We start from the raw sequence: 26,200 nt of genomic DNA, 5'->3' as shown, positions 1-26,200 counted from the left end.
ATTAGCAAATATAATTTGATAGGAGAAATTTCCAGAAAGGAAGTATGTTTGCATTTTGTGTAATAATTTGGTGTTTCCTGTATGTTTAGATATATGTGTTTGTTGCAATATATACAATTTTGCTTGTATTTAATTGCTGTTTGTGGATCGCAGTTGCTCTGCACAGCGTAAAGGAACAAAATCCTCCTCTTCTTGTGCTTTGGATGCAAATCTAAATAATAACAGTTTCTGAATCTAATTTTAATTTATGTTATAAGCTTCATTTTAGTTTTCTTGTTTTTCTGACTTTTTTTTTTTTTTTTTTTTTGTGTTTACTATGTAGCTTTGGTAGGTTGAGAAACCCAAATATGCTGCAGTGTATTGATACTACTGAGTTGTCAAATTGTCTTTTATTGGTGTGTTATCTGCTGGTATGCAAACTGCCAGTAAATACCAAACTGAGGACATTTTTCAAAGGATATCCATTTCTGTTAAGCTTTTTGTTGACTATTACAATATAAACCTTAGTTTCCATTGTGTTTTTGTTATACATGAGAAATATTTTCTATTTTCCATCAGCAGATGGTACAAAACATGACTTCTCTGTTTTCTATTCTTTTCCACAACATATACTTGAAAGAGGAATCTTCAGGCCTCATATTGGAAGTTAGTTTAAAGATACTAAGCAGCTGATAGTGTCATTATCATGGAAACCCACAAAATTTTATCTTTGTTCTTTTGTGGTATTGTAAATATTAAAACTAATTCTATATTATTAACTCTGACATCTCTGTTGTGGTATTTGAAATGCAGTTACCTTCCTTTCCTGTGACCACTAATTTTTTTGGTGCATTCCTGTTCGAGTTTTTTTGGCTTCTGGGGAAAAATATAGCAAAATAACCTTTACCTATTGTTTTTCCTTTTTGTATAAATTGTTAATATTTCTTTTTGTGTATTTTCTCTCTCTTTGATAGTACAGATACAGATTAGTTGGAAGAACACATAAAATTAAACAAGCAAAAGTAATTTCATTTATTCTGTTTCTAGATGGAATCAGTGTTAGTGGACTTCCGCTCTCCAGTCCTTTTCGGCAGGTCGTCAAACCAAGAGTAGAGACTAAGCCTATTAATCCACAAGAGAGCAGCAAAGTTGGTGACTTCAGTCATGTGAAGGTAAGTGCGTGCCATCAAAATAAGTGAAAGATGTGGTTTTTATTGTACTGTGTTACGGTTTGTGGTGTGCTTAAAAGATAGTTTGCTTTGTTTCAGAAGTATTTGCTTTTTTTTTTTTTTTTTTTTTTTTTTTTTTTTAGAGAAGCTTGATGTTCTGGGTTTAAATTGTTATATTAGAACAGACAAAAAGATGAATCAAGATCAGGCTAACAGTAGAAACTGTAAAGACTTGGTTATCAGTGTGGTACACCGAAGGAACTGTCAGTTCTTCACATCATGTTATGCTATATACTGTGTAGGAAGGTGCTTCTGTATGAATTATTGGTTTTCTTCTATTAAAATGTACAGAAGGATTTGTACCTTCTAAACATCTGGGGATCAAAGTCTTATCTTCACACTTGCAGTAGTAAGCCTTTTAGAGGCATTTGTATGTATAAGTAATAAAGCAGAAAAGTTGAGAGTCAAAAGTAGATAAAAGCAGAAGGATGAAAGAACAGTTGGGTAGGTGGAAGCCGCACTGTGCTTACTGATACAGAGTCTTCCTTGGAGTAAGGTACTGTTTGTTTGTCTGTTGAAGATCTTGCCTGCTGAAGTTGTAAACTTCTTGTTTTGAGCAGTGAAGTAAGAACAGCTTCATACCGGCCAGATTTGCAGAAAAGAGAATTTAAGATGAAAATAACAAAGATTGTAAAAAATGCACTGCAGCACTTCATTGGCCTCTTCCGTAGATTTGGTGACTGTTTTGCATGCTTTGTAGTATTTGATAAGTCTCCTACCCGGATCTGTGATCTGTATTAGTTCAGCCTGTATTTAGCTCAAGTGCTGTACAATGCAGTGTTTGGCTTAGCATGTCTTCAGCCGAGAAGTGAACATAGGGTTTGCTTTTCTCAGTAACTTGCTTTGCATCTGACTTTGCTTTCTCCCCGATGAGGTTGTTTACAATTCTATTTGATCAATAAACAGGTGAAGCTATTAATATTTAAGTATGTTTCTTTTGGACCATTAGCACTGGTAATTCATTATCGTTTGATTCTGCAGTACAAAAAGATGACAGCATATGAAAAATGATAAAAAATTAGTAAAGCCTTTCTTTGTGTTATATAGCATAGCCAGGTATTTCCCAATTGCTCATAAATATAAATCAGCATAATTGAAGAAACAATTTGATACTGAAGTGGGTAAAATATTCAGCATTGTTTAGAACTTCGTGTAGAATGTCTGACCTATAGACACTTCTGATTTATGGAAGCAAGGGGAATGTTATTTAGTTATCAGAGTAAAAATCCAGAAATTATTTCAGAAATGTAGAATTTCTTTGCACCTAATACATGAAAAAAGCTTTTTGGTGTACTTTTTGCTTATCAGCCAGTTGTCCCGGCAACCAAGAACTTGCAGGTTCACAGTGATTTATGTGATGGTATTACAAGGATGTTGTAGAGCTGTTAAGCAAGAACTTAGTTTTAAACAGTGTATAGTGAAAGAGTCTGGTGAACATGCACATGCTTGATTCTGTGAGGTTTATGGAATGAATTTTGATTTAATTAATTGGTATTTTGCGATGGAAGGACCTTGCAGGTGCTCAAAACTATATTCAATAGATAATACACATTCTAATAATATCAAGGTGTTCTTTACTCAGCAAATTTATCTGTGTATTGAACTTGATTTGTATGGCTGCTGTACAGCTCCCATAACATGCCCGAAAGTATCAGTTTACTGTGTTCAAATCTATTCTAGAGCAGCCTTGATCCTTGTACTTTTTGTAATGTTTAGAAGAGGTGAAGAAGGAGGAAAATAAAAATTAGGATGTTAAAATAGCCAACAAGGTAAAGCTCTGGAGAAAGTCTACAAAAATGTATTTCTAATTACTTAAATTATTATCATTAAGATCATGTATTTGCAGAGAACATCCATGATAGGAAAAATATACTTTCCCAGTATTTATAAGATTAGTCTGTTGGAGATGAGGAGAGAGAAAACCCGAGTAAGGTATCACCATCTATAGGGTGATTACCTGTCATGGCTCATTCCATTTTAACGAATGTCCATTTCTATAACTTCCATTCCTATTTACCACATTAATATACTCACTAATTGGAATAAACTGGGATTATTATTAAGTACTATAAACCAATCATTTGATTTACCCGGATTAAAAATGTTTATGAAGTTCTGAGCTATTTAGAATAACTTTTCAATTCACCAAACTATCCGCATAATTAAGTGTCTCTGTATACGGACATACATAGTTGGTACTAGACAAACGACCAGAAGAAATTACCTGTCATAACTGAAGAGATTGCATTTGTCTATTTAGATGACTACATTACATCTGACTGCTAGTCATTCTGTGGTAAGGTATTATATCTGGCTTTTTCCCCTGCTGTCTACTTCTGTTTAATAGTGTCCATTTCTGTTTGCAACTGCTCTCTACTTTTGACAGTTCTCTTTAGTAGGAAGAAACTAAGAACCACCAGTAGTTTAAAATAAAAGCTAGACAAAATTCCAAATAAACTATCAGGCAGTTATTGTAAATATTTGAGTCAATTAAGCATTTAAAAGATATAATTAGAATGTGTGCTGGTCCAGTTTTCTTGACTAGATTCTGAGGAATTTGCTGTATTTTTAGTTTTGATTTGCTTGGGTTTAGACTGGGTATCTTTCAGAGTTCATGAATATATGTTCGTTGTCAAATAGAAACGCCTTTGCTCAGTAAGAACATTGTTGTCTATAATGTAGCAAGCTGGCGTATATACAACAGAGATGATCCAAAGTTCTCTCTGAACTTGAGTCTCAGAATATTTGATATGTATGAATCTTTTTGAGTACCCTAGAATCTCCTTAAAGATATTTCAGTTTCTGTTGCTGCAGAACAATTCAGCACTTGTGGGCTATTGCCTGTGTCCCGCACGGTGCCATTTGGGATGATTGCTTGATTATGTTTTAAGCTCTGTCTTGTAATAGTCAAGCCAATTAAAGTGGTTTGACAAGGACTAATGTAAGAAGCAAGTGGGAGTTAAGAAACAAGATTGATCTTAAACAATTTGTACGTGTGGTGAAAATGTTCTGCTGTCATTTATTCATGATTTAGCAATAGGTGTCTGTTGTGAATATTCAGGAGTAGTGGTTATTTTTCAGTCCTGCATGCTGTGCATAAGATAGTCTTCAAATAAAGGTGAATTTTTGCAAATGAAAATTAATGTAAATCAGTGCTTCTCTTGTTGCTGATCCTGAAATGTCCTTGGTCATATATTTATAAGTCTTAGTGCTTAAACCTTCCCTCCCTACTTGTTTGCCTTACACTTTTTGTACTTCAATCTTGCATATTTCCAGTATTGCAGTTGAACTCTGCAATCTACGTTTTCAATTTTGCCACAGGCTGTCTTCTAATAAACCAGTCGCTGGCTTCTGGAAATGACTATTATAATGATCTCATAAATTCAGTATAAAAATTGCTTTATGACCTCATCATAAAGCTTGCTTATACCCTCAAGCTGAATAGAATATCACAGTGTAATATTATGTTCAGATGTACTTTTTCTACTGTTCACTACTGAGTAGTTATGGTAAGAATTGTCTAAAAACCTCGGTCACTCTAGGGTGCATCTGTACGGCAGAGTGAGTTAGCCCTGCGTAGCTCTGCATTGCTGTGGTTATACTGTTATAGGAAATAGTCTATTTTAAGGCTGAATCTACTACTCTTTGAGTAACACTGCAGTGTGTTTAGATATTCAGCTGTTCTATGTCTTAATGCAAAAGCTGCAGAGGGAAATTTAAACAAATACAATCTCTCAGCAAACAATGTGTTATTTTTAACCTAGGGAATTCTGTATCGGTTTTCATGCTTGGAAGCTGAGATTATTTGGCTTAGTCTAGGTGGTCTCAGTGATGGAAGAAACACACTCTTATTCCATGCCACATATTACAGATTTGAAGCTTAGAGATCAGTCTGATCCATGGAGATTTGGTCCATAAAGTCACAGTGGTTACCATCACATAATGGTAATTCATTGGTAGTTCCTTTTTGTCACAGGGTGAAAAGGAGAATTATTCATCAAGATATCTTGGTTCAACATAATGTCCATGCTTTCTTTGGAGCAAATCTGATGGGATTAAAAAATGCTACATGACCCTAACCGGGCAAAGGATCAAACCAAGAGTTGAAATGGAGAAGTCTTTTACTTGGGTGAAGAAAACTTTGAAAGCTATTGTGGAGTTTTTAAAATCTTGGTTTAAGCTGTTAAACAGAAACACTGATTACTGGCCAGTTGTATGGCAGACTGAGGGCTGGTTTATAATTTATAAGGCCTTTAGCTGACTTATCTATTTGTTTTGAAACTTGTATTTTCAGGAGAATTTGCCTCTGCACACTCAACATGAGCTGTAATTCTAGAGATTCAGCTGCAGAAATGAGAGGTTTAAGTAATCTCATGGAACTACTCTGTTCCTGAACTATCAGTAAATGGTAGGAAGTGTTAAAATATTGTATGTAGAGCTAATCTAATTTGATGCGCTGTCTTTTGTGTATTTTTTCTGATTTAGTCAGCAGTGTATTAAAAGGCGATACAGACCTTAATTGGATTTTTCAATGCAGTTCTCAGGCTCTGCTCTTCTAGTATTGTTGATGCTTTAATCTCAAACTCCTTTTACCCATAAACCTTAAATCTATTCTAAGTTTAATCTCTTAAACAGAGCAAGGTAGAATTTTTTTCTTAACTTTTAAATCATTCTGGATCCTGCTGAAATTAGTGGGGATATTGAATCTACAGAGCACAATTTTAATTTAGATTCCTCCTTTTTGGTTGGCTAAATGTGAAGTTAGGAATGACATTTCGGGCATGAATGTATAACCCATTAGATGTTCTACTTCCACAGTGTCCCATTTTGGAATTAAATACTATGCTTGTAGATTCTGCGTCCCTGAGTTCACCTTCTGTATTAAACACATCAAGTTTTATGAAGAAAAAAAAAAAAAAGACACAAGTCTCTTTCTCTGTTTCCCTAATAAATTCAAGCCTGTAAAAGAGAAGAGAAAAAAATCCCAAACAAAGCTGTTTCACTTCCCAAGCTGATTTTTATCAAAATAATACATTTTTTAATAATTAATTGACATTTATGAGATAAGTCCCAGAAAGCAAGTCACATTTTCTGAAGTCTGCTCAGTTTTGAGCTATGAGCCAAATTAACCTTTGCCAGGTCAGCAAGGTATTTTTTCTTGCCTTTCTGGCCAAGAATTGCAGTTTCCCTTGGGATAAAGAATATAATAAAAGTAGAGTTGTTCTGCAAAAATGGGAGAAGGCTGGATTCTTGGTCATTGGTTCATGCCTGGCAAAATTTGATTATGATCTGGATTTGGATGAAAGCCTGCAGTTTTTGAGTAGTCTGGGTTTAAATGCTCTTAACTTTCCTTCCCTGCCCAGTTTGGCATTGCTTATATTCCTTTCAGTGGTTTTGGATTCTATAAATAGTTATTTCAGTATTCAGTTCTATTTCTGCTCACCAACCCTCTTCCTCTTCTGTGAATTGTTCCATCAAGTAATGAACACTCTGTTGTGCCCTAGAGAGGACTGTACTTCAGAACACAAAGAAAATATTTCACTAAAGCTGTTCTCTAGAGTCATGGGAAAAATAAATTTGCTACTCCCCCTTGGATTTGAATAAATTCAATTCATTCATCTCATCTGGTGTTTTACATTCAGTATTATCACTGTAGTAGCTGCAATTTCAGTTCAGCATGTTTTACAACGTCAAGTACTTCCTATTTTTGCCATTTTATTTGACATGAAAGAAGTATTAAAAGTTTTGTATTGTATTGATAGAAAAAATTTTGGATAGATTCACTATCTGCCTCTGAAAAGCACTGTTTTCTCCAAACTTTTTTCATTGCCACTAAGTAAAAAAGAGATGATAGTCTACTTAAACCCAAACAAATGTCTTTATCAGGGGTAGTTGCAGTAGGTACAATCCACTATATAAACTACGCTTCATCTATCTTTCTTGTCTAAAGATGAACAAAGAAAAATTAAAGTTGATGTCAACACAATAAACAGAACTTATGTGAACAGTAATGGACTTTACAGTCACAAGAGCTTTGTTTCCCAGGGAGTCATTCGTGGCCATCGTTGGCTTTGTTACTCAAACAGAATAAAATCCTTTGTTTAGGATGCATCGGTATCTCTTGAGTTGAACAATTTCTGGTGGGTTTTCATCAGCTTGCTATACTTCATTTGAGTCATTAATATAGTCAGTGAGCATCAAGAGCAGCCATCATTTGTATATATCTGTTACCTGCGTTCAGTATGTTCCAACGCTGTCACATTGGAAATATTTCCGAATAAAAGGAAATTTCCGTCTTAGCAGCTGCTGTAACTTGGAAGGTAATGGTAGATAAACCTCTTTGGGGATGGGGATACCCTGAGACCAGTGTGAAGTCTGCAGAAATGACTTCGAATTTTTTATCATGGTAACGTCTAAGAGTGCTCTCTACAAATAGAACAGCAGTAGGTGGTTACTTCCATAATGACATTCTGATAAGAAAGCAGAAAAATCTTAATATTGAAGTGGGCTTCTGTAGGAGGGCATCGACTATATGGAAAGTGAAGGGAAAAGTGGAAGGGAAGGTGTCTGGGTTAATAGTAATGGGAAAAAATAGAAGATGGGCTTATGTGAAGTCTTGCTAAGGTGGAAACTTGAAGGGGAGAAAAGGTCGGAACAAACATTTAGGATAGAGTGGTGAAAGTCCAGTCAGCACTCTAACAAATTTTAGGAATAATTAGAAATTGAGATATTTGTCTGAATGCTCTGCATGCATTGGATGATTCATTGCCTTACAACAGCTCTTCCAGAGGACAGAGACTGCCTGTAGCCTACCTAGAGCTCTCAGAATTAAACTGCTATGTGCCACACCATCAAGTGTCATAAATTCAGGATACCTCTGGATATATACGCTTCAGTTTTGCTCTTGAGAGTTTTTCATGTTTAGGTCTCCTCTCTTAATGAGAACCAATGAGGTCAGTCAGACATGGGATTTAGACCAAAGACCATTCTCTCTTTCAGGTGCCTTATTTCTCTGTTTCTCAGTCTTTGTGCATTTTTACTACTCTTGGTGTTGATCCTCTGGCAATCAAGACTTGCTGCAGTAGTGCTCATGATTGCTTCTGCCACACGGAGAATGTTTCAGCACCAAGAGTTAAGAGTGTGGTTGATCAGCCCTCTGAAGACTTGCTCTACTTATTAGACTTAGTTCACAACAATGAACTGCCTTTATCAGTACTCAAACTCCCTGCTCGCACTTTGGATTTTGTCTGAATGCGCAATTTAAAGTGTTTTTTCATCTCCTCTGCAGGTGGATTTTGATTCATTGTATGTGCTCCTAAAATGAGAGTATATTGTCCAGGTCTGAATCAGAAGTCCGATAGCATATTGGGTAGCATGCTATGCTTCAGCTAATAAACCCTTTCTTTCAGCAGTGCTTATTTTATTCATAGTGCTATACTTTGACTACATGTCTTCCAGTTCTTAACTGACTCATGTTCAGTCATACCGCGTTCTGGAGAGAGTAAGCTCAAGTATGTTTATGAAAAAAGCTGTAGGTAAGATTTGAAAGATTTGCTTTACACCAAAGCGCAGAAAATCTTAGTCTGCTATGCAAGAATTCTTCCAGAATGACTCCAGAATGTGAGAGAGGCTTGCATTCTGTGGTAGGTAGAGACTCCTTCAAGCATCTGATATTTAGATTTCAGTTATAATAGAAATTCTGGAGATTATATTAACTTTATGGCCAAATGTATTTCCACACTTCATCCTTAAGAAGATTTGTGCGGTGTTTTCATCCATGTAATTTATGGGTATTGGTAAACATAGAGTTTTGTCATGCTCACTTTTACGAGGCTCATGTTGATAGTTTCTAGCATTTTAACTTAATCAGAAGTGTGGAATTGGCTGTGAGGAAGACAGCTGCTCTGGTGGGAAAATGTGGTGGCAGAAGCTGAAATGCATCAGAAAATAGACCTGGGGAGACCAGGTGAGAGGGCAGGTCTGATCAGCTGGAAGGTTCTCCAGTGCCTACATAAATTGATCCAGTGAAGTTCTTCATGCGCTTTTGGAAGCATAATAAGGATTTTATTTCAATTTATTTCACCAATTTATGTAAGTGTGAATTTAAATGCGAGAGTGTCATACAGGTGGTGTCTTAACTAGTTAACTGTAACCTGCCTTAAGGATGTTAGTGTTCCATTACAAGGTAATGCCATGAAGGAACAGTATTGGAGAGAATTTTATTCAAATTTTTAGATCTATGTGTATAAGAAATTCTTGCACAATGTAAGATTAGAGTTTCGATGTAATGTATATCTTGCATCAAACACTTGGAGAAGAGCTGGAAGTAATTTTATGGATTTGGGGTATTCTTTTCTGTAAAGCAAAATTCTGACTACAAGGAATAGATGGAATCATAGTTTTTTATTTCATTCTGTAACTGTTATTTCATCTGTTTCAAAATCCTGTTGCTACTTAGTATGACACAAAGTTGTCCTCAGCTGAGTATCTGTACATTCCATTTAGTAGCTTTACATTTCTGAGTTGTTCCATGTAAGTTTGTTAAAATTCATGGCTGCATTTTCATTTTTAGCTAGATATTCAAATTTTAAACCTTTAAAATGTGCTGTAATACAATCAGAATTCTAAGAATTTGCTCCATAGGTGCCTTAGCAGTGCTAAGGGCCTTCTGTCTGTACTTCTCCAGCTTGCCTTTCATTTACTGCTTAATTCACCCTTTTCTTCCTTCATTTCCTCTCTTTTCACCTTGTTGGTTTTAATTTATAAATCTGTGCTAAGATCTCTTCACCCTTATCCTCACAGCTGTTAGATTATAACTTCAGAGCCTAGTAGGTAACATAGTAGGTAAATCATATACCAAATATAAATCCTACTCTTGTCTTGTTTACTTTTGTGTATCTTTGTGCTTCTTGTTTTGCCCTTCAAAATAAGGGAGAGTACTTACTATACTTATTTACTTATATAGTACTTATTTATTATAGCTCTGGAAAACTGCTACCTGGAGGAAATAATCTTTCTAACTTTCTGAGTGATTTAGTCAGAAATGTAAGTTTACATGCAGCATTGCAGATATACATTATATTTTCTTTGACTTGGATCCTAATAATGATAGTGTATTACTGTTATAAATCTTCCCCTGGAACAATAACAAATGGCCTACCTCAAAGAATTATGCTGATATGATAATTTTAACCAAATGAGTTTGTAAACAGTTATTTAGGATAAAGATGATTTGTTCTTAGTGTAGTTTGTGAGAGAGTGGGCATGCTTTCCAAATTGGGATAACTGGAACAGTTACTCCATAAATGTAATACCACTTTTGATGCTGTGCAGTAATTGTGTCCTGATCATCTTCCTTCACATCCCAACCCATCTCTTTAGGCTTTAATTTCATTACTAGTTAGCAGTAGCAAACAGTGTCTCCATCCTAGTTGTATTCATTGATGTAGCTGCTGCTGTTAGCACTTTTTATTTATGCTTCTTTCTAGAGCCAAATACCAACAGCCTCTTTGAATATATGGAAAAAGACGTGGATAAGAAAGGGTAATTTAAGTTCTTTTTCCTCTCTTTGGAGCATTTTGTTCTGATGACTAAAATTTAGTTCTCTATATTATGAAATGGTCAAGTTCAAAATGTAATGATCTCGAAATTTGCTGCTGAAGTTGGTTTCAATCTCATGTTACATTTTTTTAAAAATATTGCTCATCCTGCATGTGATAATCTCTTCTTGTCAAGTGTTTGATGGAACTTCTTTGAGATTCCATAAATTTTATCAATTTTTCCTTGAGGTCTTTCAGTCACAGGGACCCAGTGCATTTACAAATAATGAGGAATAGCTTTACTGAAGGCTGAGATAAACACCATTGCTTGATTAGTTTAAAATTGCTCAGTTTTTATTCTGTTCTTTTAAAATATATAGATCAGGTCTTTTTCTTTCAGTTTGAGAATAAATAAATCTGCGATTCAGTTTAGTTTCTTAAGTTTTCAAATAACTTCTTGAAATAGTCTTGATTTCCCCATCACAGGCACAGATCATAGTTATGCATGGAGGTTTGTTCTGGTTTTTGGGCAACTAGCCAAGGAGTTAAAGTGCATCTTAATAAAAAAGTAGAATCTTTAGACTGCAGATCTTCTGTTTAACTAAAAGTGGCATTCTTAATAGCTACCTTACCCCAGAGTATGAGAGAGAGAATGAAGTTTAGTAATTTATCACTGTGGGGACTTCAAAAGAGTAGGTCAAGTGTGGTAGTTTTCTGCAGAAGAAATTGGAATCACAGAATGTGATAGCTGTAATTGATGCCAAGCCATTTTTGAAAGGGCACATCAGAAACTACTTTACCAACTTCGTTTTACCTAGGGAAACGACTGGATAATCATCACAGCAAGCTGCACATTTACAGTTTATGGGGTAAAACAGGTTTTAAATGTCATAGTTTGCAAGTTTTTAGTAGGATGGTTTGAACTAATATTCTTACTGAGGGATTGCTTAGGAGAATTCCAATTCTATTTATTTGTTTGACTAAGGCTTTCTACTGCTATCAGTGAAAACAGGCATAAAATTCCAAGTTTTAATGCAAGTTTATATCTTAGTGTAGTGCTAAGAATACTGTTGTGCTAACTTTATCACTGACCAGTGTCAAGTTACTGGAAATGAAAATTGTCTAAAATTGTCAAAAGTAGGGGAAAGGAAAATCCTAGTATCAGGGAGGAAAAAAAATCAAGACTTAAATAAATGCATTTTTTATATTGTGTTACATGACATTGATTCAAGTTATGACTCTTATTTTGTTGACCTTTTTATGAAACTGGTTTCTATGCATTGTCATTAAACTGCTGCTCTTGCTGTACATTACAGTGACTGATGATATGAGAGAGGAAAAACAGTTGATGAAAAAAATTCTTACATGAAGAGAGGGGAGAGTACAGGAATTTGGATATGCTGATTAAATAGAGTGTAATTTCATAGATTCTTCTCTATGACTGTTTTAGACCTGATTTTCTGTAGGTGTAAACTTATAGTAAATTAAATTTCTAATGTTACCGTCTTTAACTGGAATAAAATCTTGTTCTCTGGTGACAGAAGATGTAGAGAAGAGGACTATGACTATTACTGTGAAAAAGGAGTTCTTTACATTGGCACGTGTTTGTGTCTAGAATATTTTCTGTGCTCCTTGATTTAGCTGTAGTTTGATGATGTATTAGTATAAATATTACTGTTAAGTGACTTGGATGTGCAGCAACCGTCTATAGACATTAAGTACAGTGAACATAATATATCATTCTCTGCAATTATATTTATAAAAGTGGAGAACTCATAATGACTAGCTAATTTTAAACCTGGGACTCTTAAAATATATTACCGATTTAGCTAAAATAGCTCTGAGCAAGAGGAAAAGGCAAATTACAAGATGCAATTAAAATACATGTTTTTTAATAAAGTAATTCTCAGGAGCAAAGAGGCTTCCAGATTACTTCATGATGGTAGCTAGTTTATATAAATTTTATTAAGTTTACTTTCAGTTATCTTATATCTTTGTATAAAATGACTACCAAACTGAGCAGTACATTTCAACTACTGTACAAGTAACAATATTAGTCATTAGTCATTCCATATTAGTCATTCCATAAAACTCCACTCATTTTTTGTTAGGCACTATGCAAATGCAAGTAATAGACAATTTTATTACTATTGCTGCCATTTGGCATAGTGGCTGACAGTCCAGAACAATGAGGAAATGACTTGCTCAAGATCGCACAAGATGTACACTTCAGATATAACCAGCAATTGTTCCTTACCATGATGAGGGTGAGAAATAGGTGATGTAATCCTATTTCTTAAGAATATAAAAGAAGTCTAAAATCCCACATTCTTCACTGCTGGAGAAACTCAGCAAGAAGTTTTCTCTGCTCAATATCTTGATACTTTTTCAAAAAGCCATTTGTAGATTTAGCCCCTGTCCAATGCTTGTTTCCTATGGGTAATTATTATAGAATCATGGAATCATAGAATGGTTTGAGTTGGAATGGACCTTAAAGCTCATCTAGTCCCAACCCCCTGCCATGGGCAGGGACACCTTCCACCAGCCCAGGTTGCCCAAAGCCCCGTCCAACCTGGCCTTGAACCCTTCCAGGGAGGGGGCAGCCACAGCTTCTCTGGGCAACCTGTGCCAGTGTCTCACCACTGTCACAACAAATTCCTTACATCTAATCAAAATCTACCTTCTTTCATTTTAAAGCCATTACCCCTTCTGCTATCCCTACAGTCTCTGATAAAAGAGTCTCTCCCAGCTTTCCTGTAGGTGCCCTTTAGATACTGGAAGGCTGCTATAAGGTCTGCTCAGAGCCTTCTCCAGGCTGAACCCCACCAAATCCCTCAGCCTGTCCTCACAGGGGAGGTGCTCCAGCTCCCTGAGCATTTTTGTCGCCTCCTCTGGACCAGCTTGAGCAGGTCCTTGTCCTTCTTATGTTGGAGGCTCCAGAGCTGGACCCAGCACTGCAGGGGGGGGGTGTCTCACAAGAGTGGAATAGAGGGGGAGAATCCCCTCCCTCTGCCTGCTGCCCACACTTGTCTTGATGCAGCCCAGGACACAGTTGGATTTCTGGGCCCTGAGCACACGTGTGCTCATAGTCAGTTTTCCATCCAACAATAGCCCCTGTTTCTTCTCCTCAGGGCTGCTCTCAATCTACTCATCGCTCAGCCTGTATATATGCTTGGGATTGCCTCAATCCATGTGCAGGACCTTGCCCTTGCCCTTGTTGAACTCCCTGAGGTTTGCACGGTCCCACCTCTCCAGCCTGTCCAGGTCCCTCTGGATGGCACATCCCTTCCCTCCAGTGTGTCAACCACACCACACAGCTTGGTGGTGTTGGCAGATGTGCTGAGGGTGCACTCAATCCCACTATCCATGTCACCAACAAAGATGTTAAACAGCACTGGTCCCAACCCTTGAGGAACACCACTGGTCACTGCTCTCCACTGGGACATCGAGCTATTAACCACCATTCCTTGAGTGTGAACATCCAACCAATTCTGTATCCACTGAGTGGTCCATCCATCACGTCCATGTCTTTCCAATTTAAAGATAAGGATGTTGTTCAGGACAGTGTCAAATGCTTTGCACAAGGCCAGGTAGATTGCATCAGTTGCTCTTCCCTTGTCCACCAACACTGTAACCCCATCACAGAAGGCGACCAGTTTTGTCAGGTATGATTTGCTCTTAGTGAATCAATGTTGGCTGTCACCAATCACCTCCTTATTTTCCATGTGCCCTAGCATAGCTTCCAGGAGGATCAGCTCCATGATCTTGCTGGGCACAGAGGTGAGACTGACTGGCCTGTGGTTCCTTGGTTATTCCTTTATTCCTTTTTAAAAACTGGGGTTATGTTTCTTCTTTTCCAGTCAGCGGGACCTTCACCGGACTGCCACAACATCTCAAACATGATGGATAGTGGCTTAGCCACTTCATCCACCAGTTCCCTCAGGACCCATAGATGCATCTTATCAGGTCACATGGACTTGGGCACCCTCAGGTTCCTTAGATGGTCTTGGTTGTCTATTTATTTTATTTATTCCATGTTAATTTCTGGTGCACCTTAATATAGATTTCTACCTCTTGCTTGGTCAGTGCAGTTCTAGGGTTAATCCAGCCCTCTCCCTGAGTTTACCTGATTGCCTAGTAGTGTCTATAAACTATATTATTAGCTCCTGCCTTAGTCTAGAATAGGGGGGAATAGCTAGAAATGGAGAGCAAATGAATCAAAATACAAGTAGATGGAATGTTATCCAGGTGCTACTAATCTGTTGTTATAGCTGTGGTGGAATACTTCTACTGGTGATCCACCTAAGCTGATCCGGATAAATTTATCTCAGAGGTTCCAGCACAAAGCCAAGAATTCTGAGCTGAAACATGCATTTTTGGAAGTCATTCAATTTTATTAAAATATTTCAGTGACAGAAAACTTTCTACATCCTTATAGCAGTTGCTTTAATGGTCTCATACCTGTGGCATTCAAGAGTGGATTTTAACATTAGCCTTAATTTGTCCATTTTCCGTTTCCACCACTGGATTTTGAAAGAAGTACAGGGCCTCTTGTCCTAGGTATCTTTTCTCTACTTATTGTAAATGAGGTCATGTGAGACCAGTTATTTTTAGAGCTTTATTCTGAACTTTCGTTTATGACAGAGATGTCAAATTCAGAAGGAATGAGAACGCTACCCTTTCCAGCACTATTATACAGCTCAGTGATGATTTCCCCAAAGTGCTGGTTTTGCTATTCAGGCTGTATCTCTGTAAAGTTTTAAAGTTTTACAAATATAATGAACATTTTTTAAGGTTGCAGTTTTGAAACTAACCTTTTGGGTTTCTTTTGTGATGATACTGTCATGCAGTTATAATGCATAAGTTCATCCAGATAATTTTTCTACTATAAAAAGAGTAAAATAGTTTGATTGAATTGTAGCTGTTCTTTGTACTTGGCATCCAGGTGTGAGTTATGATCTCCCAGCCTAGATGGAATGGAATTGAAATGTTAGGCAATCATTACATTTTTAACTGAAAAATTAATTAAAGTAATAATAACTGTGTTACTACATTCTGTGCCACTGAATTCAGCGAGTATTGCTCAGAGTGCTTGTTGTTCAACAGTTGAGGAAAATAAAAAGCTGTCCCCAAATTTGTGCAGTTATAACCCTGTATTTAACTGAATCATAACTGACTAGGATTTGTGTGGAGTTAAAAACCAAAACCCACCGAAACCAGAAAACTGAATCCTGATATGTTAGTGTAGTGGCAGCTCTGCTTACCTTACCTCTTCTTGAAAGCCACTTGCTTTGAAAAGTCCCCATTGTGAAAGGTAACTCCTGTGGATATGTGAGTCACAGATGACAGTGAAAGCTGTATAACCAGTGGGGGACCATTTCTAACAGTGACATGGTAGCATTTTTTCAGTGCATATTTTGTCAAGGTGCTTGGCATTTGAATTTAAAGCATGACAATGAGTATGGGGACATTCTCTCTTTATATACTCTGTCTAGCTGGGGGATTTTGTTGCCCCTTGAAAATAAGGGCTGATGACATAATGGTGCAAACCAAAGCAGGCATCTCTCTGCACTGTGCAGTGCCAGGCTGAGTCCTGCTGGGTTTCATGTGCATCACACTAGGCTCTCCTAGTTGTGTGCCGAATCTGCCCTGCAAGAGTAAGGCATAAGACAGGGTATTTAAATTCCAAGAACAAACTTCTAGGGGGTGCTGTCTGAAAGAGAAAGGAGGAAGAAATCCAGACATCAACTTAATAATTTTGGTTTGTGAGAAAAACACCTTCTGCATTCTGGATAAAATTTACAGATGCTGCTCTAATATCTGTTATTCTGGTATCCAGCTCACTCTAGGGAAGAACGTACAGGTAGTGGTACCAGAAGGACAACTTGTCAACAGTAACCTGAAATAGCTCCACTTGGCCTTCATAAGAGGGGAGACATGTCATAATTTCTGCTGTCCAGTGACAGAAGAAATGGCCCAGATCAGTTCTGATACCTGGAGAGTGTCTCCCATGCACAAGAAACATATGGAAGAGCAAGGGGCATGTCAGTGATGTAGAAGCATTTCTTCCACTTGTGTATCTACATGCTTCTGTTCGTAATTTCAGACAGCCGCACCACTGCTTTATCCTTTCGCTTAGTATTTTCCTCCTTTGTAACACTAGCATGTGTCTAGCCATTTCCAGAATTGTCTTTGCTGGGTAGGTTAATATTTTTTATAATAAGATGTTTGAAGCTTTTTTCCCTTTTGTTTTTTTGTCTCTTCTCACCTCTCATAGTATTTTCTACTTACAGAAGTGCTTTGCCATGTACAAAACCCTGGCTTGCTTTTTCAGGAATCTTGCCATCTGTTGAGTACCTTGTACTAGCCTAATGTGCGAAAGTTAGTAAGACTCAGCTCATGTTCTCTTTTACTCATTTGTTTGGTTTATAGGCATGTTGTCTTAGAAAGAAAATCAACTGTATGAACATTAAGCTTTTTAAGGAAGAGTATCAAATGGGAATAGAAGTCTGTCCATAATTGAGATCGTAGTTAATTTTTGGTTTACATCTTAATTTTTTGCTTCCTTTCTAAGTTAAACAAAAAAAATCTTATTTCAAAATGCTCACAGTGTGTATGTTCTAGGCTACAACATAATGAGGCCATGCAGTTTGGAGTTCAAAATTCAGTTTTTCTCATTTATTTGGACATACTCAAATGTGAATTAGTTGAGAATCACCAACATAGTGGGTGAACATAAATTTATTGTTAGAGGTTTTCCGGACCTTAAGTAAAGAAATTTTAGGTAGGCCATGTTCTTTAAAGTCTTCAAACAGACATAGAATACTTTAATACTGAATATTTCCTTTATCAACTTCCCACCCCCAGTGGGTATATCAGTGTTATGAAATATCCATTCTGGTGAATGTAATACGTTCGCACCAGGCTCATGTCCCTCCAAAAAAAGGACCAAAAAGTAAAAACTAACTGGAATATTTTCAGTAAATAAAGATCTAATTTTCTTCAAAAGAGTTATAAAGTGTCTCTGCATATCTCAGAGAAGAGAGGAAACTCTCTGCACTATTCAGTATGCTTTCTCTGCAGACAAACAGAAATTCATAGAAGTAAAACTTGCTTTTGGAAACGAAAACCTTCAGGTCAGAGGATTATCAAAACAGTGGAAAAGCCCTTTGTAAACTTGGTCTTAGACAAGAAAAGCTTTTTTGTATATGTTGAAAAGTCAGAATGTTGCAAAATGAGGAACTGTTAATCCTAAATGCTCAAATGGTTAAAGTCTCCACTGCAGTGAAACACATCATTACAATTTGTCATCGACACTGAAGTGTTAGCCTTGGACTAACCTAAACAAATGGGATGGATTGGCATGTGAGTATCTTGCAGTTGCTGCATCTTAACACAGTTTCTCTAACGTCTTTTTTTTTTTTTTTTTTTCCTTTTTTTTTTTTTTTTCTCCCCCCCCTGCTGTATTCATCCTTTAAAGGAAGGTACATTTTATTTTGATCATTTACTTCCTGCTTTTTAATTATTTTTTTTTTTTCCACATTTGCATGGCTACCTGTTTGGAGTTGTAGTGGGCCTTTTACTTTTTTGACTGTTAAATAAGACTTGAATTTTAGCTCATCATACAGCATAAACTGACATTCTCATATGTCTCTGTGTGACTGTCTCGCTGGTTCATATTTTATTGCTATTTTATGAATTAGAAAAACTTTGCCCCTCTATTCTGCTCTGGTGAGACCCCACCTGGAGCGCTGCATCCAGCTCTGGGATCCTCAGCACAGGAAAGACATGGACCTGCTGCAGAGGAGGCCATGAAGATGATCGGGAGGCTGGAGCACCCCCCTGTGAGGACAGGCTGAGAGAGTTGGGGGGTTCAGCTGGAGAAGAGAAGGCTCCGGGGAGACCTTAGAGCGGCCTCCCAGTGCTTAAATGGGCTACAGGAAGGATGGGGACAAACTTTTTAGCAGGGCCTGTAGCCATAGGACAGGGGGTACTGGTTTCAAACTAAAAGAGGGTAAATTTAGACTACATATAAGGAACAATTTTTTTTTTACAATGCATTCAAAGAAATGCTGGCACAGGTTGCCCAGGGAGGTGGTAGATGCCCCATCCTTGGAAACATTCAAGGTCAGGTTGGACGGGGCTCTGAGCAACCTGATCTGGTTGAAGATGTCTCTGCTTATTACAGGGGGCTGCACCAGATGACCTTTAAAGGTCCCTTCCAACCCAAACTATTCTGTGATTCTATGATAATAGTAGCAGATCTTAAAAAGACATTTGCCTATTTTCCTCTGTGTAGTTGAAAAGACATTTCTTTGCAGTTTTGTCTGTGGGTTTTGTTCAGGGCTCTGTTTGATTTGAAAGCAATCAAATGGAAAACAGACACAACAGTTTTAGAGTTACTCTGCAGGTTTCTCTGCAGTATTTATACTTGGGGAGGAGGTTCAGGTCTGGAGTGGCTGGCTGTAGTGGAGAATACAAAATGTGGATCTTCAGTACAGTACATGAGAAGCACTGGTTTTCTGGGAGCTGAGATTTATCTGGGGAATTCTGAACTGAAAGGAATATGGATTGTGTGAAATCTCCTATTAAATGAATTTTAAGGTGAAGAGGGATATCTGTATGCCTTTACAGAATATGATTGTTCTATCATATATTCTACATTGCTATAATAATTCTACTTTTTTTTTCAGTAAGAGAAACAGACATCAAAAGTGACAAGACAGGAAAAAGAAGAAAGGATATTCTGGTTATTGTCACATTAAATTGGCTTATACCATAAGTTTGGCTCCATATTTGACTTTAGTGCATACATGGCTGATAGTCTGAGTAATGCCTTATGTGTGATGAGGCAAGGATGCACCTTTCTTGTTGAACTAACAGGGTTAGGATGATGCTTCTCATCTACTGACTGTATTGGGTTCAGATACTGTTCTGCTGTGTGCTTATCCTTGCTTTAACCAGGTTAACTCAGTAGCAATCGATTACAGTGTGAGTAACTACAGTTGCAAAGAAAATAAACAGGAAAAACACTGAAATTTGAATATTACTTGCCTTTCCCTTTATATTTTGTGGCAATGTCCAGGTTCTTAAAATAATTGTAATTTCTGTTTGTTGGGTTTTTTTGTTTGCTTGTTTGTTTTGGGGTTTTTTTGGTCCCTTTCAGGAATTTGTGTGATTCCTTGCCACTAACACCTATTCAGGTCTTTCTATCAGTTTATGATCATATAATCTATGACAAATTGCTATCCTACATCTTTAATAAATGTTCAGGGCACAAAGTGAAAAAAAAATGTATGCTCTCACAGAAAGAATTAAGATTTTTCTGCAGCTAGAGGTTTTAATCTGTAATATAAACAAAATTATTTAACTGCAAATAAACATAATTGAACTGTTAGCATTTCTCCCCCAGTTGTTTACTTGCTAGATTTTAGCTTTTCCTTTTATTTTTCATTTAGGAACTCGGAAGAAGAGGTTATGGCTCTGAAATTTATATAGTTCCGTATCACTCTTGTGTGTTATGTTGCATGTTAAGATAAAAATGTCAACAGTGTCAGTACACCCATAGATAGCTGTGTCTCTGTCAGTGGCCTTTTGAAAGCAATCTTGTTAGAAGTGATGTGTCCGTCAGTGCTCATTCTTGAAAATGTAGTGATGCACCTGTTCTGAAATTAATTCAAGAGGACATTTCAGTGTTGTGGCAGCCTTGGCAAGTGTTAACTGCATTAATCCTTATGTCTTAACAAAACTTGCATGCTATTTGGATAAAATTCAGCTTAAATTATCACAGCATCCCAAGAACTTCTGGTGTGGGTTTTTTTTACTTTTTTTTTTTTCTTTTTAATTACTAGAATCTGAGCCTTCTTTTAAAGAAATCTGATTGAAAGTCAAGCCTCTTAATATGTCACCAAACAGAAATTTCCCCAAATTTTCCCATAAAGATAATAGTTCAGTTTTTAATTGATTTCTATTTATCATTAATATATGGTTTAAGATAAGGCTGAGTTCAAGTTACAAAAGCTCCTATATCTAGAGAAGGCATGTGTAGTTTAACTCATCTGTTGGGCTTCGAGGTAGCCACGACTGAGAGTTCATGCTATTTAAAAAAAAAAAAAGTCTTAAAGGATACCCAAATTCTCTGTGCTTTGAAACCTTCAGGTTACCTGTCCTAATACCAACTTGTAGATTTTAAAGAGATGACTAGAGCAATGACTACTGGGAATTGAAGAGATTTATCCTGCATGGAACGACACCTTATGTTTTTATTTAAGTACTGATTTTGCCTGGGGTAGAGTTAAATTTCTTCATAGTAGCTGGTATGGGGCTGTGTTTTGGATTTGTGCTGGAAACAGTGTGGATATCGCAGGGGTGTTTTAGTAACTTTTGAGCAGAGCTCACACAGAGCCAAGGCCTTTTCTGCTCCTCACCCCACCCCACCAGCGAGGAGTCTGGGGGTGCACAAGGAGTTGGGAGGGGACACAGGTGGGACAACTGACCCAAGGGATGTGCCATACCGTATGGTGTCATGCTCAGTGTATAAAGTTGGGGGAAGGAGGAGGAAGGTGGGAACGTTCAGAGTGATGGTGTTTGTCTTCCTAAGTCACTGTTATGTGTGATGGAGCCCTGGGATGGCTGAGCACCTGCCTGCTGATGGAGGTACTGAATGAATTCCTTGGTTTGCATTACTTGTGTGCACTGCTTTTGCTTTACTGATTAAACTGTCCTTATCTCAGTCCATGAGTTGTCTCACTTCTACCCAATTCTTCCCCCATCCTACTGTGGGGGAGTGAGTGAGCAGCTGTGTGGTGCCTAGTTGCCAGCTGGGGTTAAACTACAGCATTTACATATAATCTAAGCAAGAATTCCTAATATGAATTTAATATTTCAAGGAAGGAATTTAGATACAATCTAGACAGGAATCCCTTATATTAATATAATATCGCAAGGTGGATTGAATTGTGAATGACAGACTTCTGTCATAAATACATGCAAAGAGTTCATCTGGATGATTTGCTCATTTTGTTGAAAGTAGGGGCGCTTTTTTTTTTTTTTCCATATAAGGAGTACTTAATTTAAATAAAATGGCATGTATGTAATGCATGCATATAGGAGGTTTGAACCATGAAAAGGTGGGGAATACTCCAGAAATAATGGAGAGATCTTTGTCAGGCACAGTTGTGCTTCTGTTGGAAATAATTGATTTATCAGGTGTTAAATAATTGTAATGGAAAGGACTGAAATTATCAGTTTTAAGGCCTTTATGAGTTTCTACCCTTTCTGGGACTTCAGTAGAGCATACAAAAAATATTTGAAGAAAATAATGCACCAGAATAATTTGAGAATAGTCAGACTATGTAATATGGCAGTGTGCGCAAAAATATTTTTTTTCTTAGACTCCATTACAGAATACAAGTGAAATACCTCAAGTTATTTAGTACCTGTAAGCCTATGTATTCTACACTTAGACTTTCCCTTAGTGATTCAAATGTTTCTAAGATTGTTCATATACAACAGCACAGTTTTCAGGGGAAAAAAATTAGGAAAGCAAGGCTTTATGACCATACAATAGATATATTTTAATAAGTACAATGCTTAGGTGTGGAGCAGAGATATTTATTTGGACATGCTGATTTTTTGAGGGATATTAATGGAGGATACCTGCTTAGTAAGCTGAGGTTGTTGCCTGATGTAGTCTTGATGTTCTCTGACTGTGTCCTTTCCTTTTTGTCATGTTATTGTACGGTATATTCCCTGGAAAATTGTGCTTTTTGTGTCAGCTTTTAGTGTTCTAATCTATGGCTGTGGTTCTGAGCCACATAAGCTACAAATAATTTGGAAATTGCAAGATAAAATTTAATAATTCGGTGTTATGAAAAACAATTTTAAGCTGATTAATGCCAGTTAAGATTGTATACAAGTAGGTAGATTTAATAAAAGAGAAATATAACTTGCTTTTATAAATGAAACTGAAGATATTTCAGTCTTACTTGATTTATATTTAGAAAAAAATTACTGTGACTGTTCTACTACTTTCAGCTGTCATTTTTGTCAGTTCTTAATTTACTTCTTTCTAAACAAGTTTACAAATTTGTTCATTTAAAATTGAAAGTTGGCTGCTGCTGTTTCTGTTTAACACATGCTTGAAAATGTGCTACTTTTGAAGATGCTTATTTAGGTGAAAGCTTAAGTCAAGCATTTAAATTTGTTTACTTTCAGAAATCAGTTTTGAGTGTCTGCCTAACTTGGTTTTCCAGTGTTCCTATTTTTTAATTTTAACTTGGAAGTGGAATAAAAAAACAACTGCCATTATTTGTTTAATACGAATTTGAGAACTAGTCTGTTTCTACTGAGTAATAGGTTACATGAAGTTATATATGTGTAGTTATATATAGTTGTAGAAAGATTCTTCTCACTTTCTAGTGAGAAGTCCTGAGAAGCTATATGAATCCTTACACTCTAAGAGTTCTGTGAACTGAATTTTTATGGTGCAGTTTTGTGTTGAATGTTCTAATTATAAAAGTTTACACCATACATAGTGGTTGGGATGTGGCAGTTTGAATGAAGCTTTGTGGTAAATTTCCCTTGTCAAGAGGGAATTTCGTGTTTCAACAGGCTACCAGTGCCTTGGCACGTGAATAGGCTGGTAGTAAGGGCAAATGCTTGGAGTGGTTCAGTTTGAATCATGCAGGAGAGGGATTTTTAATAGATTTTTCCCTCATTATAAAAGTGCATCTTCAGTATCTTCTGTTAACTGTTCTTTCTTTTCATAAATGTTTCTGGGGACAGTAGAAGACCATTGGCTATAACACAGTCATTTTGGATCAGAAGTCTTGTTTACAAGACCTTAGCCAAATTCAGGGCAGTATACTCTCTTAGGAGACCACTTTTCCATTTTAGTGTGGGTTGCCTCATGCCATTTTTTATCCAACAACTTCAATGTCAAAGTGCTGCATAGGAAAAAAATTGAAAGACATTTTTCAGAATCACTGTATTGTAGTTGTGTTATCATCCTTCTGCATTTCTCATGAGTGATCTGCAGCATTCCTGTGGCATTTTTCATCAGTACAGGAAAAAATCTTTTGTCCAGCTCTGCATCTGCATTTCTTTATCTGACTGTTGGGGAATTACTTACAGCCTCTTAGGGGTTTCTGGTGTCAAGTGTGTATCCCATCTCTTACCGTGCCATGCCTATAGTCCTCTGTGCTGCAACCAAAGCGTCCATCATCATGCAAGGCCTGTGCCAACAAAAGTAAAATTAATTATAGTATCCTGCTTGGACAAATTGTTGTGACAGCTAAACCTCAGAAAACACAGTTGTGACTAGGTCAAGAAAAGTCCAGAGCAAGCTGAACAAGCCTCAGTCCTGAGGCCTTGCAGTCTCAATACTGTGGATCAGAAATGCAGTTTCTGGCCCATTGCTAGCTAAGGCAATATGGTTTTAGAGGCCTGCCTGCCTTACACGAGACAAAGTCTGGTTTGGATAATTAGTGCACAAGGGAGGTAGACATGAGTTCTAGTCACTTTTATAATGAACATTCATTCAAGTGAACAGAAAACTATTCTGTGGCACTCTAGAATATTAATTAGAGAAAAAAGATGAGTTGAATTACTGTTCTTTCAGAAAGATTGGTTCTTTTTTTCCCCTAATTTATCAAGTAGTTGTGTATGCTTATTGTTGTTAGGAATAGGCTCTATTACCCTTGAAACAAAACTAGTATCTTTAGGTGTGAATTCCTTTCTAGAAAACAGTGAATAATGCAAAATTATTAATACTTTGATTTATGGAGGGAAAACTTCATTGGAAATTGTTGACCTGCATAGTATGTTCAGAATAATTCTACTTACTGAGTGTAAAATCTGACCAGTTTCTCCCAGTGAAACTATTAGAAACAGTGGGTTTACTTTTTGGCAATAACCTTTCTCATGTTTTACAGAGAACAGCATGCCTGCTGAAATTTCTTACCTACAATGGAATGTAGGACTGTCTTCCCCAGTTCTCTGAGCATCCAAGCTTTTTTTCCTAATGGAATAGGGATCAGTGTTGGGACCGGTGCTGTTTAACATCTTTGTTGGTGACATGGACAGTGGGATCGAGGCACCCTCAGCAAGTTTGCTGACGACACCGAGCTGTGTGGTGCGGTCATATGCTGGAGGGAAGGGATGTGCCATCCAGAGGGACCTGGACAGGCTGGAGAGGTGGGACCGTGCAAATCTCATGGAGTTCAACAAGGGCAAGGGCAAGGTCCTACACATGGATTGAGGCAATCCCAAGCATATATACAGGCTGAGCAATGAGTGGATTGAGAGCAGCCCTGGGGAGAAGGTCCTGGGGGTATTAGTGGATGGAAAAATGACTGTGGGCCAGCAATGTACGTTCATAGCCCAGAAATCCAACCATGTCCTGGGCTGCATCAAGAGCAGTGTGGGCAGCAGGGTGAGGAAAGGGATTCTCCCCCTCTACTCCGCTCTTGTGAGACCCCCCTACAGTGCTGTGTCCAGCTCTGGAGCCTCCAACATAAAAGGACACGGACCTGCTCAAGCTGGTCCAGAGGAGGCGACAAAAATGCTCAGGGAGCTGGAGCACCTCCCCTGTGAGGACAGGCTGAGGGATTTGGTGGGGTTCAGCCTGGAGAAGGCTCTGAGCAGACCTTATAGCAGCCTTCCAATATCTAAAGGGCACCTACAGGAAAGCTGGGAGAGACTCTTATCAGACACTGTAGGGATAGGAGAAGGGGTAATGGCTTTAAAATGAAAGAAGGTAGATTTTGATTAGATGTAAGGAATTGTTTGTTGTGACAGTGGTGAGACACTGGCACAGGTTGCCCAGAGAAGCTGTGGCTGCCCCCTCCCTGGAAGGGTTCAAGGCCAGGTTGGACGGGGCTTTGGGCAACCTGGGCTGGTGGAAGGTGTCCCTGCCCATGGCAGGGGGTTGGGACTAGGTGGTACTTTAAGGTCCTTTCCAACCCAAACCATTCTATGATTCTGTGGTCTTTGAAGCATTTTCTTACTACTTTGACAGAAAATGGTAGCATCTGAAGTAATATTTAATCTTTCACACATGTGATTCCTTGTGGATATAATTAATAATGGAAGAGATATTGGACTGGAAACTGAGGTAGTATTAATGATCAGAAGCACCAATAACATGAATTCATTTTCTAACTCATCAGGTATACACAGTTTGTTTCATATGAAGTTGAGATGTGATTACTTGTGTTTAAAAGCTTCAAGAAATGTAGTATTACAAGGCATCTTTTTTTTTTTTTTTTTTTTTTTTTGAGAAGGGAGGAGAGACAGCAGTCTACTTGTAATTTTTGTTCAGTAGCTATCTTTTTTTTTCTTTCTTCCTGTAATGGTTTCTGGCTGATTTGTTTGTACGTTCTTAACTTCCAACCGGTTATTATTCTTACAGGATGTCTGTATTGAGAGAAAATGTTACAAAATATAATACAG

General features: G+C 37.4%; 1 protein-coding gene across 3 annotated transcripts in view; it reads left to right on the top strand.

Moving 5' to 3' along the window:
• TRAPPC9 (trafficking protein particle complex 9) overlaps window positions 1-26,200 on the top strand; it is a 546,185-nt gene that overhangs the window by 121,975 nt on the left and 398,010 nt on the right. For all 3 annotated transcript variants that reach the window (XM_026841777.1, XM_026841775.1, XM_026841776.1), the window contains one exon: window positions 1,027-1,151. In XM_026841777.1, coding sequence (XP_026697578.1) covers window positions 1,027-1,151 — 125 coding nt within the window. The remainder of the gene's footprint in view (window positions 1-1,026; window positions 1,152-26,200) is intronic.

Source organism: Athene cunicularia (genome assembly GCF_003259725.1).
Source record: "Athene cunicularia isolate RWA chromosome 2 unlocalized genomic scaffold, athCun1 chr2_part1, whole genome shotgun sequence".
NCBI lineage: Eukaryota > Metazoa > Chordata > Aves > Strigiformes > Strigidae > Athene > Athene cunicularia.
Note: the sequence above shows the minus strand (reverse complement) of the source record. Positions and strands in the feature narration are given on the sequence as shown.